At 41.6% G+C, this 14,786-nt stretch overlaps 1 protein-coding gene across 1 annotated transcript in view; it reads left to right on the forward strand.

Moving 5' to 3' along the window:
- MCU (mitochondrial calcium uniporter) overlaps positions 1–14,786 on the forward strand; it is a 247,266-nt gene that overhangs the window by 207,233 nt on the left and 25,247 nt on the right. The window contains exons 5-6 of the mRNA XM_080275456.1: positions 997–1,143; positions 11,073–11,276. Coding sequence (XP_080131582.1) covers positions 997–1,143; positions 11,073–11,276 — 351 coding nt within the window. The remainder of the gene's footprint in view (positions 1–996; positions 1,144–11,072; positions 11,277–14,786) is intronic.

Here is a 14,786-nt window from a genome sequence, read left to right on the forward strand (position 1 = left end):
AATTCTCTGTATGGTCATCCTCCGAGTAACACAGCTAGTGTTTTAATGTAGGGTACCACCTATGATAGATGCATATATGGCAGACAGTTGAAATCTGTTATATATGAGCTAATACATTAACTTCATCTTCAGCTTGACCCCCATTTCCCTCCCAAGACCCTTGTATTGCCAGACATGCTTATTGATATGTTTTCCAAAGACTTACTGTATACTGGTATCGAGAGGCAGATAGAAATGAAACAGTGACGTTAGCAAGGCATAAGGAAACAAATTATGCACCAAGATTCACAAACATCGATGTCTGACTAAGTGTTGAGGGGGGAACCCAAGCTTCCGACTCCTCTGTACTAGTTAGTGGAGGTAGTAGGAAAGCCCTCAGAGTCACTGTTGTTGCTTTATGCTTTTCTGATGTCACTTTTTTTTCTTTTTTTTTTTCCCTCTGTGTTTATGGGTTGAGGTTTGTATGACATGATGTCACTGCATGCCAGATTTGAAGCATCGATTATTGGGGTTTTGGACCTCATTCAACCCACACATAATGGATTGGGGTCACATTTTTTTTTCCCCTCATGACAGATCCATGCATAATGAACCCATGCAGCTTTGGGATGATTGGAAATTAATCCAGGTTCATTACAGTGTATGCATACCTAGTTCATGAAATACAATACAGTACCCTAAATGTTTATGGGTTGTGTTTTAATTTTCTGTGGCCTAAGTACAGTACAGTACAATACAGTACTGTACACTTAAAAAGCCAAACCATCATGTGGCAGGTCAGCTGGTCAGCTATATCTACAGTTTATACTGAACAGTTTTTATTTTGAGAGTGGTTGGCTCAAAGAGCTTGTGAAAAACCAATTTCATTGAAAGGATGCTTCCTATTGAGAGGGTCTACTGAATGCCAGTGTAGTCTCATTAAGATGAACAGAGTAGAATTATTCAAAAATTTGCTTCATCATTTCCTCTCCCAACTAATTCATGTTGGGCCATTAGGAGGAGCTGAGTGACATGGGTGATGTGCGCCAGCTGGTCAACAAGCTGTACATGGCCCTCCATGTGGACCAACATCAGGTCATAAAGGAACGTGACATTGTGGCGCAAATAGAGGAACTCAAGGCACAGCTTGCACCCTTAGAGGAGGTGAGTTATTCAGTACCATATGCCATAATCACTGTAAAGATTTAGGTCTGCCTTAGTCAGTGAATATATGATTTTGAAATAATTAATACATGATCCATTTTTCTGTGGAATATCTTCTGATACAGTCCCTGCAGTTGAGGAAAGATTCATTTAATGAATTACACTCAAACCTCGATTAAAGGGACCTCCATTTAAGGGACTTTGGATTTAAGAGACTCCATATTCTACCTGACAAATGGACAGGACCATTCAAAAAATCCGCTGCTTGAAACATTAATGTTTCTTCATACAGTACCTGTAAATTAATATTCATAATCATATAAATAAGATAAGTGAAACAACCATTGCATTTCATAATACGATGTCTTTATATGTGGTAAAACAATGGACATTTTCAAGTAAGGGACAAATTGATTCCCCATTGAGTCCCTTAAATCGAGGTTTGAGTGTATTTACACTATCAGTAGATAAGTATTATATGGCAGTCAATATCAAAATATTAAACCCAATTGAAAACTCATATTGATCTGTTGAGACGTAATGTTCATTTTTGTGTCTTGTCACTTATGTGTCAGTAGGCTATTTAGGTTCTAATAAGGCAGATACTTACCTTCCTATCCCCTCTATTCCTCTTGTCATATCATGAAAACAAGAGGAAGATGTGCTGCATGCAGTAAATTAGCATACAGAATATTTGAATGGTAGTTGTTGGCAAATATGGAAGAGGTAATTTTTGAAGAAGAGGGTAGCAACTCAGCAATGAAAGCTGTTGAAACAAGTTGCCTCAGAACTAGGGTGTGTGAGAGAAGAAAGAGAGGCGGACCAAGAGCAATACTGAGAGATATGGTAGGTAATTATATGAGGAAGAGTGGTATGTACAGTATTGGGAAGGGGGATCATATTAGAAACAGAAAAATATGGCGATCATTTTGTCAGTCATCACTCACAGTTGCAGGATTGGGTAATAGAAAAATAGAGAGCAAGATTGACAGATGTTAGTGTCATCACATAAGCTAAATTGTTCAGTATTACATTGTCAGTGTTTCCATTCTGTTTCACAGTACTTTCACTATCACAATCCTCACACTTTTTATAACCTTACATTTTTTCTTTGTCTCCTGTATTTTCCTGATGCTCCTTTACATAATCTCCATAATTTCTCACATCATTCCAGCACCCGCCATAATCATTCTGCATTTTACCATCTTTCTCAAAAATCTCAAAACCTTTCTTTCATAATCTTTGTCCATCTCTCACAGTTGTCATGCCCAGCACACCATTTCTTCCAAAATTGTTGCACTCTAAGCTACACTATAAGCAAGGGTCCTCTTTTTCTCACTTTCTCCCCTATGTATTAAACATGTTTGTTGTATATAAAAATATTACACTTAGCATTGACCACTCTGAACTTTTCACTTGTACTGAGTCTGGTGCTTCACAAAAGTTCAGTAGATGCCAGTTGCAATGTATCTGCATATATGACAGTAATTGGCTAGACAGTTGTTGAGGGTCACTAGGCCTCAGTGTATTCAGTGGCAAGTTGGTGAGGAGACACCTACGAGCAGATGGTTGACGTTACTCCTTGTCATTCACTACACCACCACATACCAGTAAACATCATGGGCCACTTGCTTGCTTTTAGGATTGTTGCTTTTTTATAAGAATAAAATTTTAATATTAATGAAAGAATCTCCACTAGAGCACTCATGTATAAATAGCACTTCATTATACAGTACAATACTTTCATTCTTACCACTGATATTTTCTCATTGCCATTTGAAGTAATGCCCAGCTTATTTTGACTGAAGTCAGTCACATCTAAAGCTTCAACAGTCAGTCATAGTAATGAGTTAAAACCATCCATCCATCCAGCATCCATTTATTTATTGCCCCAGCAGGAACACAGGAGCCCAGAGTCAGGCCACTCATTTGAGATATGCAGTTAACCCTCTATATACTGATCCCCCTTTTAATGAATTTCAGTTTTAACGACCACCTTGAGTTAGCCGAACGTTATGTTCACTTAATGAATTTTGTTTGGTGAAAGAATGGACATATGGAAAACACTGGCTAGTGTGGCATCCCAACACACACACATGCACGCACGCACGCACACACGCATGCACGCACGCACGCGCACACACACACACACACACACACACACACACACACACACACACACACACACACACACACACACACACACACACACACACACACACACACACACACACACACACACACACACACACACACACACACGTTCCTCTGCATCCCACAGAACACCACATCAGTCCCGGGGTGACCAGCATTGTGTAAGAGGAGCCATAAATAGAGCATTTATTGAGAAAAAGAGCTATATAGACCTAGCTGTAAGTTACTGTGTATGAGTGTATGGCTGCACAATGCTCTATATGTAACAATGTTTGTTTGGTAAAAGCCATGACACCTGGGAAATTACCAAACAGCATGGTGTTTGGCTTTAACAAACTATCAGCTTTAACATCAAGGGTCTGCTACCAGTTAGTTCGTTATATCGAGTGTTTACCATACAGGGATCCCTTAGATTTAGCAGTTTTCATTTTCATTGCTAGATGAAAGTCTACACCCCTTCCCCTATAGCTAATTTTTTGGTAGAAAAACTTCGTTGTTGCACACCTGAACTGGTTTCTGTCAACAAAGATGGTGCAAAATCTGTGGTTTCTGATGACTTTGAGGGATTAAAAGATGAGTTCCTACTTAGGGAGTTAATCCCAGGTGGTGGAGACCACCAACTCTCCACCCCAAGCCTCAGAACTCTATACTGCAAGGCCATCACAGATCTCTATATGGTACAGAACATGTTTTTTTCTTATTATGCCCTTTTCATCATTTTCTGTTAACCTAATCATGCCTGTGTGTGTTTCTGATACTTACCATAACAGTGTGTATGTACTTAGTGGGTCTAAATTGTTGTCTATCCATCTGTCTATCTTTTGCCAGATGCCTTAATCCTGTAAGGGATGGCCACAAACAAATCTCCTCCATGTTGCCCTGTCCCCTGCCATTTCACTGCCCTCCCCCCAGCTCACACACACCCTCTCTCATATACTCCCCCACTCCATCCCTCCATCTCATCCTTGGCCTTCCCCTCCCTCTCTCCCCCTCCACCTCACATACACTCTCCTCATCAGTCTTTCGCCCTCCATCCTCTCCACATGGCCAAACACCTCGATGTGTTTCTCCTAATGCTTTCTATCACATCCACATCCACACCACAATGCTCCTTCACTTCCTCATTTGTCAGTCTATGTAACTCCACATGCTCCTCTCAAATAACTCATTTCCACAGTTCTCACTCCTGACTTCTGTCCCTCTAACAAGGTCCAAGCTTCACTTCCATACGTTAGAGTTGGTATCACAGTACTGTCATGCAGCAACTTTTCACTTCCCTGTTCACTTCCCTGTGTCTTATCACTGCCTTCAAAGAACTAGCAACCTTTCTTTTTTGTTGTACCCTTTCAAGCACTTCACCCTCTAAACTTCCATCTTTACTCATCACACTGCTCAAGTACTTAAATGCACCCACATTTTCCATTTCCTCCTCATCCAACCTCACTGTACATTCAATAACTTCATTTCTCTCAAAGACCATAGTTTTACTCTTCCGTACATTCACCTTTAGATTCCATTTCTCACACACTCTTCGAAACTCATTCACCAAGAATTGCAGCTCCCCTTTGTCTCACTTAAAAACACATTATCATCTGCAAACAACAGTACAGGGAGTTTCGAAACACTGCCCTTTCTCATTAGGACCGCTCCAACATCCACTGCCCTACCTTGTATCTCTTCTATAACCTCATCCGTATGCAGATTGAGTTGTTGTAAAAGGGAGAATGTGGGTTTACAAGTGGGGTGTCCAGGACTTACTAGGATCATTCCCATAGGTTCTGTGCTTTTGTTATCATGCTTTAGGCACAGAGCCATTTATGTGCGATATCCAAGGGATCACTCTGTTCGCAAAAGTAACCCATCACTGACTCTGAGTAGCAGTATCTCAGCTTTAACCCCTCAAGACTGATGCTGCACGATCATGGTTTTGTGTAATTTGACACGCCAGCCTATACCGCATGATTGATAAAGACACACAAAAAACTGGGGGAGGGTAACTCCACCCCTTTGGTGACGTGTATGGGATCAGACCAATGAGAGCTAGAGTGTCTGGGGTGGTATGGCGTGATTGGCCCCCTAAGGTGGGGTAGAAGGAATCCCTCCACACCACTGTCACTTTACCTCCCTCAATCCCATTGCGTCGTCTCCACATTGTCCCCTCCCAACCAGCCATACCCCAGCATACCCCCTACAGCTGTGTGTGTGCATAGCAACCTTTCACCCCTCTTCCTCCTCCCCTATCCCTCCATCCTCCTCCCCCCTCCAGACACACACACCACCTCCACTTTTTGCTTGGCTTGTTTTGTTGTGGGCTTATGCCACACTGACATTTCATGCCCAGGTTACACTTCACATTGTCATTAGTTACGTATATATAATTATTTACCATAAATGATGCATTTTCTGTACATTTTCTCTATTCGCCCATGGGGGATTGGGAACTTTTTTGCATCTTTGATGGACAATTGTACGATAACTATTTGGTCAATCTGGCTGAAACATACATTTTCAGGTGTGTAAAAATTCAGTCTCTTGAAATGTGGAAGAAAAATTTTTACCTTGGTGAAAGTAAAAAAATCTAATGTTTTGCGGCTGGAGGGACAGACGAGCTGAGCGAATTGCATACTTTAGGGGTTAAGCCCCAACTGTCACACAGATTAAAACCCATGTGGCCCACATTCCTATGTATGAAGTAAGCAGTACAGTACTCAGATAACTGCTTTTTGTTGAGTTAATGAAAAAAGATGATAACAAATAAATCAGCAAAAATGAAGTAGACATGTTTCAGAACTTATTACAGTACAGTAATCCCTGTACTTTCTGGACGCCCACTTTCCGGACTCCCCGCTAACCGGACATTGTGGGCCTGGACGTTCAGAACCCAAAAATGGCCAAAAAAAGAAAGAATACCAAAAAAATCCTAATTTTTTCCCACCCGTAATTTGAAATTGCCGCGCGGCACCACGCCGCACCAAACAGCTGTTTATACCATGACCCCTTCACCCTTTCCTTCCTCCCCCTTCCCCCCTCCCCAGTCACAGTTGCCATTTGGTATTTTTCATCACCAAATGTGGGCCAATTTGGTACAGAAAAGTTTGTTTTTTAGTGAATCGGCATTATCCATTACCGAACAGGTTTTTCACATGTATAAAGATATAGAGAATGGAGATGGTGGACTGTCTGCTTTCTTTGATTAATCTGCTAGCATACATAGTGCAAAAATAAACATGCTGCTGATTATAAGGAGAGTGATTATTTCCATTGTACATATAATTAGTGAAGAATAAAAAAGCTTCCTTTAAGAATTTGGTAATGAAAAGTTAAATTCGGTAATGAAAATTGAGGAGTTTGGTAATATGGCCAAGTTCAGATCTGGCAACCCTGTCTCCAGTTACTGCCTAACCTTCGTTCAGGGAAGACGTCCATCATAATGGATGCTGCACATGCCTGTTTTTTATGAATAAACAGTGAATAAACTGCAACACCTCGCCACTAGACCACATGGGAATTTACGGTGTTGTGCAGTGTTAAGAAATTAGAATTTACGGTGCAAAGGATTAAGTGTGAAGTGAGTGTGGAGTGCAAAGTGGCGGTTGAAACTGGCGGTTGAAACTGGCTTGGTTCAGTTAAGAAGAATGTGCAGTGTTAAACAATTATAACTCACAGTGCAAAGAATTAAGTGTAGCACAACGCTGGTATACTGTATGTGCATCAAGAGCATTTTCACAACTACCAGAGCCTTAGAGAGTTCGAGGAGGCGGCCACAGACGTGCTGTTAGTACAGTACCCTGTATGTTGCTAGGCCTAAGTATTTTCCATACGTCTAATTCCTCATTCTCTGGTTTCTTTTCATTTATTTCATGCTTTATGTTCATTATTGCTGTGAATAGGGTCTTTAATAGGTTTAAATAAGTGCTGTGCATGTCAGGTAGTGAGTTATTTAGGTGGTTCTCAAAGTTAGGCTGGGTTAGGGTCATAAGTACCAGTCCAGCAGTCAGAGGCCCACTTTCCGGATGGGACCACTTTCCGGACATGCCATTGGCTCAATTATATCGGATAGTAGAGGGATTACTGTATCTCTTTTAACCCCTCAGCTGCATATAGTATTCAGGAAATGCTGATCAGTAGACTGCGTCATACATTCCAGAAGAGCCACATGAAATATTGTGAACATTTCAGTCATATTTTGCACCCACTATATACTTATGACTGATGAGTGGGTCGCAAATCATCAGTGTGGAGTGTAAACGTCTGACTAAAATATTATCATGTTTGGTTAGGTGTGTTTCAGAACACATGATGAAAATACAGTTTTTTAAACCGGTTTTCCCGCACCATGGACATAGGAATTGTTTAGGGCCATCGCAGCGTAGGGGTTAAATACTCGGCAAATTAATCTGTTATTTCACTTGGCATATGTCATCAGCCTACTATCATTGCTGACATGTGTTGGGATGATGACTGGGCTCCCATGTTTGGGGTATAAAAGCCTTTGTGTCACTGTTTAGTCCATCCGTCCATCCATCATCAACTCCTGTGTTGCCCCATGAGGAGTGTAGGAGCCCAGGGCTAGGCAAGTTGGTCCTGACATTTAAGATGAGAGTGAGACAATGCTGTATTTTGTATAACTTAAAATGACTTTGTTTTGCGTTCATGAGATATGTAAGATTAAATGGTAAAGTGACAAATACAGTTAGTGACGTATGCTTCTGTATGTATCTAAGATGATTATATTTTCTTTTTTTTTTAGACAGTCACAATCTGGGATTTGGCATAAAAGGTTTGAGTTGTATCATGCACATTTACTGTTATTACTGTTTTCTTGGTGATTTTCCAGTTTCTCTCCACTTGCCTGCCTTTTTTTTTAATGCATTTTATCAAAGGAGCCCTACTGAAATCCACCAGAATTTAACCTAACATAAACCTAGCCATGGCATATATTGACCTAAGCATGGCATAATCAACCTATAGTCATTCCATCTAAAGCTTGGAATTGAAACCTACCATTGTATCAACTGATTGGCTGTTGAAAGGAAGAGAATGTTGGCAATAGAGATTTTTTTTTTTCTTGTTTTCACTTCTGACCTTGGTGAGTGCTAAAACTGCTGAAGAGTGTAAGGTCAAAAGTGATAATATGAATAACTCTCTGTTCCTTAAAATCCTTTCATTCTGACAGCCTGTCAACTCTGGTGATACCAGTGGTCATATCATATTGATTGCACTGTTTTCTAAGGTCAGTCATTGGTCAGGATCCTTGCATTGGTTCAGATATCCCCAGAATATCCCCATTCCAGTCAGATATGTACTTTAAGGTGATGGTAATAATTTCTAATTGCATTTTTTTTGTCTTCACCATTGGCCACTACCTTACCATTAATCTTTCTTCACAATGTGTTACCATCAGTATTCCTGTTTTCTCCTATCTTTTTTTTTTTTTTTTTTTTTTTTTTTAAATGTGTCCAACTTTGGACATAGGCTTCACAGCCTGCTCCCAAGGCCCAGTAGTCCTCCTACATGCCATACACCTCTTCTATGTGTCACCACTTCAGCACTAACACCCACCTTCCATATTGAATACATGCTAGGGCTGTCTCATACAGGACTGGTATATTGGTATTAATGGGGGTATTTTAAAGACATGTTGGCAGGTCTTCTGGTAGAGCATTAAAGTCTGATTTCATGAAATTCAAATCCTTAAACTGTTCCCTGCCCCAGTGGGGATTTGAACCAGGGTCTGGTAGGACTGCAGGCCACCTCTCTACCGACAGAGCCACCGCCTCCTTCTAAATACCAGAATACTCTGAAAACTTCATTTTTACAATCTGAATTACAATTCTGTATTTAGCTTGTTTAATATGGTTTTCTGTGACAGCAACTTTACCATACACACATTCTCCTAAATATATGTTTAGCTTCAAAGTACTGTACTCCTCTTTTTCACAACCCCTCTTCCATTTCCAAAATAATCACCTTCTCTCCCCCTCATATTGCCTTATCAGCTTATCAGCCTCCTCATTTCACCAGTAAGATACTTATGCCTTGGTGGCCCTTTGTCCAGCTACAGATTATTTCAGTGACTTTCAAGAGATCCTGCTTGAGGCCACCATATTACTCATTAACACCACCAGTCATGGCACTGTCTTGCCACCCCTCTATACATCTCAACATAGAAAATTTCCCTCACTGCGTGGTTCTTCAACTTCAACACTCCTCTCCTATATACCTTTATCCCAGCTCACATTTTCTCAGTAACATAAGTACTCTCAAACCTCGATTTTAGGGATCTCCATTTAAGGGATTTCGGATTTAAGGGACTTCATATTCTACATGACAAATGGACAGGACCATTCAAAAAGTCCACTGCTTGAAACATTAATATGTTTTTTTATACAGTACCTGTAAAATAATATTCCTAATCATATAAGATTGTCTTTATATGTGGTAAGTCAGTGGACATTTTCAAGTAAGGGACAAGTTGATTCCCCTTTAGTCCCTAAATCGATGTTTGAGTGTACACTAATCTGTGCTTCTCTTCATACTTTACCTGCTGTTTCCTAAACATTCCTAACTAGCTTTCTGTCCAGCTTCCCAACAATAAAATAGTTAATATGGCCATGGACACCCTCAGACCTATATGTTATCAGTTTACTCACTCTCTCCTTGAAAGTAATGAAAGTAATGTTACATACTACTGTACCATGTTATGTGCTTTATGTTTCTGGCTCCATAGCCCCCTCATGTGTCTGAATTCTATATATATCTATTTTTTAACTTGTCAGTGTCTTTGTATAGAGCTGACAGTTTGTTCACTGAGGCCCAACAGTCCTTCTACGTGCCACACATCTTCCATGTTGGCACTTTAGCAATTCAGGTACTGCCCACCATTTATTCTAGAACTGTGTCCTTCCGGATTGGTGTACTGGTATTAGTAGGGGTATTTTTATGACATGTCAGTGGGTCATGTGGAAGATCAGTACAGTCTCTCGTAACAGAATTCAAATCATCATATTGTTCGCTGACTTTCCCTGGGATCAAGCTTATGTTCTTTTGGATAGCACATTGCTTCTCAGTCTACTTGATCACCATCTCCCTGCATTAACTACCACCTTCCCCACCCACATATCCATAAAGATCAGCACCCAGCAGTAATTTTTTGCCTGAACTTTTACTCCCTGCCACATGCATTAGGTCATCCTAAAAGATAGTACAGTATTTGTTATCATCAATTATTTCAACCTGTGGGGTATATGAAGATAAAAATGATAGCACATGAGGCATGTCCGTCATTTTCTTCCCTGGTGCATTATATTTAAAAATGTCATCTGTGGGCAGAGAAACAAACTGAACTCCTCTCAACTAAAGGAGACTTAACCAGCAGAGGAAGTGAGAATGAAAAGAGGTGAATTATTGGGCAAATGTTTGTCCCTGGCTGGGCTTCCTTTTCATACCATCCATACACAGTATAGCTCTGTAATGCACTCATAACTCTACTACCTTTTACCACTCTTCATATCATGGCATCACCCCTGACAGAAAATGGAAGGTGGTGGTGGTATAAGTGAAAGCATACTTATCCTACAGCCATGAGATCTTTGGCCAGGGTTTTCTTTACTCCAGCCTGTTTGTGTCTAGAACTAAAATAGAGACCTAGATTGTAATTTCAGGGATTACATGCTTAGTCTTGGGAAGATGGGACAAAGCAGAATTTGATTGTCTGATATAATGACCTCCTTGTAGTCAATAACCATTAATCTAAGCCTTCTTCTTCCGGACAGAAAAGGGCAGCACTAGTGTCTGCAGCCGAGCGTCGTACAGGTATCCTGGCCTGGGCTGGGCTAGGATACATGGCACTACAGTTTGGTTTCCTGGCAAGACTCACCTGGTGGGAATACTCATGGGATATCATGGAGCCAGTCACGTACTTCGTCACCTATGGCACTGCAATGGGCGCCTATGCATACTATGTGGTTACAAAACAGGTGCAGATTTGATGCTACAGTACATCCATACCTTGATATCCGGCAGTGTTGCATACCGGTAGGAGTGTTCAGTCAGCATGTCGGATATCAAAGCAATTTTCCCCAAAAGATACTGAAGAAGAATCAGAGATGCATTCCGGACCCAAACCTATCTATCTATCTATCTATTGCCAGACGTCTTAATCCCTTACACAGGGTGGCCACAAACAATTCGCCTCCATGTCATCCTGTCCCCTGCCATTTCACTTCCCTGCTCCCAATTCACACACCCCTCTCTCATATGCCTCTCCACTCCATCCCTCCATCTCATCCTTGGCCTTCCTCTCCCTCTCTCCCCCTCCACCTCACTCACATACACTCTCCTCGTCAGTCTCTCCCTCTCCATCCTCACCACATGGCCAAACCACGTCAGTGTGTTTCTCCTAATGCTTCCTATCACATCCACATCCATAATGTTCCTTCACATCCTCATTTGTCAGTCTGCCTCTCCATGTGACTCCACAGGCTCCTCTCAGATAACTCATTTCCACTGTTCTCACTCTTGACTTCTGGCCCTCCAACATCGTCCAAGCTTCACTTCCATACGTCAGAGTTGGTATCACAATACTGTCATGTAATAACTTTTTCACTTCGATGCTCACTTCCCTGTTTCGTATCACTGCCTTCAAGGAACAGCAACCTTTCTTCCTAGTTGTACTCCTTCAAGCACTTCACCCTCCAAACTTCCATCCTTACTCATCACACTACCCAAGTACTTAAATGTACTCAAATTTTCCATTTCCTTATCATCCAACCTCACTGTACATTCACTGACTTCACCTCTCTCAAAGACCATCACTTTACTCTTCCCTACATTCACTTTTGAGTTCCGTTTCTTACTCTCCCAAACTCATCCACCAAGCCTTGCAGCTCTCCTTTGTCTTCACTTAATAACACAGTATCATCTGCAAACAACAGTACAGGGAGTTTCCAAACACTGCCCTCTCTCATTAAGGCCACTCCAACATCCACTGCCCTACCTTGTATCTCTTTTATAACCCCATCCATATACAGATTGAACAGCCATGGAGACATGACACATCTCTGTTTCAACCCAACCTTTAAATAGAAAAACTCACTCAGTTCACTCTCCACATACACTGCAACCTTATCACCCTCATACATACTCTTTACAGCATTTAACAACTTCCCATCAACTCCTATATTCTTAATACTTTCCACAATCCTTGTCTGTCCACCCTGTCATATGCTTTTTCCAAATCCATGAAGGCTGCGAACAATTTCTTTCCCTTCTCTAGGCACTTTTCCACTAAAGATCTAAGAATGAATATCTGATCTACACAACCTCTTCCCTTCCTAAAGCCTCCCTGTTCTTCTCCAACTAATTCCTCTGTTATTTCCCTAACTCTGTCAATAAGTATCCTACCGTATACTTTTCCTATTACACTAAGAAGACAAGTTCCCCTATGATTACCACACACTTCTTTTCCCCCCTTTCCCTTTGTACAAGGGAATAATTATGCCTAACTTCCAATCATCCAGGACTTTACCTTCCTCCCAGGCCAAGCTGCACATCTTCCACATCCATTCTACTACTATCTCTCCCCCATGCTTCAGCATTTCACCACACATTCCATCAATTCCTGGGGCTTTCCCCATTCTGACTTCCTTCAGTGCTTCCAAAACTTCCATCCTACTGACTCCTTCCTGACTTCTCACTTCCCTCCTTTTCCCAGCCATTCCCCAGCCACTTATACTCGCATTACTCTCATTCTCTATGTTCAACACTTCATTAAAGTGTTCTGTCCATCTGCTCACTTTTTCTTCCTTCTCAACTAGTAATCTACCATTTGTATCTTTCACTTCCCTACTAACTTCATTGCAACCCTGTCTGACTCTCTTTACCTCTTTCCAGAACATTTTCTTACATTCCCTCCACTTTACACTCAAATTCCTTCCAAATTCCTCATCCACTCTCTTCTTACTCTCTCTTATCAATTTTTTCACCTCTCTCTTCCTTTCTACATGTAACTCTCTCTTCCGTGTCTCAACTTCTTCCACGCCCCTATTTCTCATCCATTCATTATATGCTTTCTTCTTTTGTGCCACAGCCTGTCTCACCTCTTCATTCCACCATGCTGTTCCTTGCACCCTCTTTCATCTTCTCTTCATCTCACACACCACCTCACATGCTGCACATATTTCCTCTGTGAATATCTTGCACACACCTTCCACTCCCCCATCTGCTCCAGTTCATATTTACCCAATCATTCCTCCACTTCTTTCTTATATTCTGCCTTTTTCTCATCCTCTTGTGCCTTTCCACTCTCCTTACATCTGCTCCTTCTTCCCACCCTTCCCTTCTGTTTCTTCATTCTACTTGGACCTTGATTCTAACCACCACCAAGTGGTGGTCAGAAAGTCCACTCCTCCAGCCTCTGTATGCTCCCATCTTCGTATCCTTTCATCCACACACACATAATTATCGCCTTCCTTTCATTCAGTTCACCATCCACCCTTCTCATCACTTGCCATGTATACCTGTGGATCATTTTGTGCCTGAAGAGGGTATTGGCTATCACCAACCCCCTCCTGGCACAAATGTCCACTCTCATATGCCTTACTCAAGCAATAGAGACTGACACAGAAACACCATAGGTACTGTTATTATCCTCATGAACATTACTATTGCTGAAAAATGAGACATCAAACATCACATGCAGGAGGGTAGAGTGGTGGAATGTGCAGTGTTTAGAAGCTTCAGGGTAGCTGACAGTGACAGCCAGACAGGCAACTGGCAGTGCAAGTGGGGGTGGGGGAGGGCAGGGGGATGGGGAGGGAGACATGCAGGGGAGGGGGTGGGAGCCAAGTGGGTGAGGGAGGGTGGGGGGACAGGGAAGGAGACAAGAAAGCCAAACTGCCCTACTACCCCCCCCCTCAGTCTCTCTCACACACACACACACACACACACACACACACACACAGAACTGAAAGTAAGTACTGTAATGAATCCTGTATACTACAAATAGGTAGAAACAAAAAAAATGGGTAAATACACACACACACACAAACACACACACACACACACACACACACACACACACACACACACACACACACACTAGAAGAACACAAGGCAAAGTGGGCACACGTAGAAGAAGAACAGAAAGAAGTGGTCAGCTTAAGAGAGATCATCCAGGAAGAAAGGGAAATGAACAAGAAAGAAATGGAAGAAAATGTAGTGAAAATACTGAAGAAAAAAGAGAAAATAGTGAGAGAAACTGTAGAAAGGAACAGATGTGTGGTAGTATTTGGAAACAGGGAAGAGGAAGAAAAGGTTAGGTTCGCAAGACTCGAGAGAGACACGAACATGGTGAGAGGAATATTAGGCAAGATTGACCCCGAAGGAGACAAGTGGGTAAAAGAAATTGAGGAAGTAAGGAGGATAGGGCCTTATAAGAAAGGGGAAACAAGACCAATGAGAGTCAAGTTTACATCAGAAAGTGTAAT

The sequence above is a fragment of the Coenobita brevimanus genome, chromosome 61 (genome assembly GCF_032717465.1).
Source record: "Coenobita brevimanus isolate Jiangsu-jjx chromosome 61, ASM3271746v2, whole genome shotgun sequence".
Classification (NCBI taxonomy): domain Eukaryota; kingdom Metazoa; phylum Arthropoda; class Malacostraca; order Decapoda; family Coenobitidae; genus Coenobita; species Coenobita brevimanus.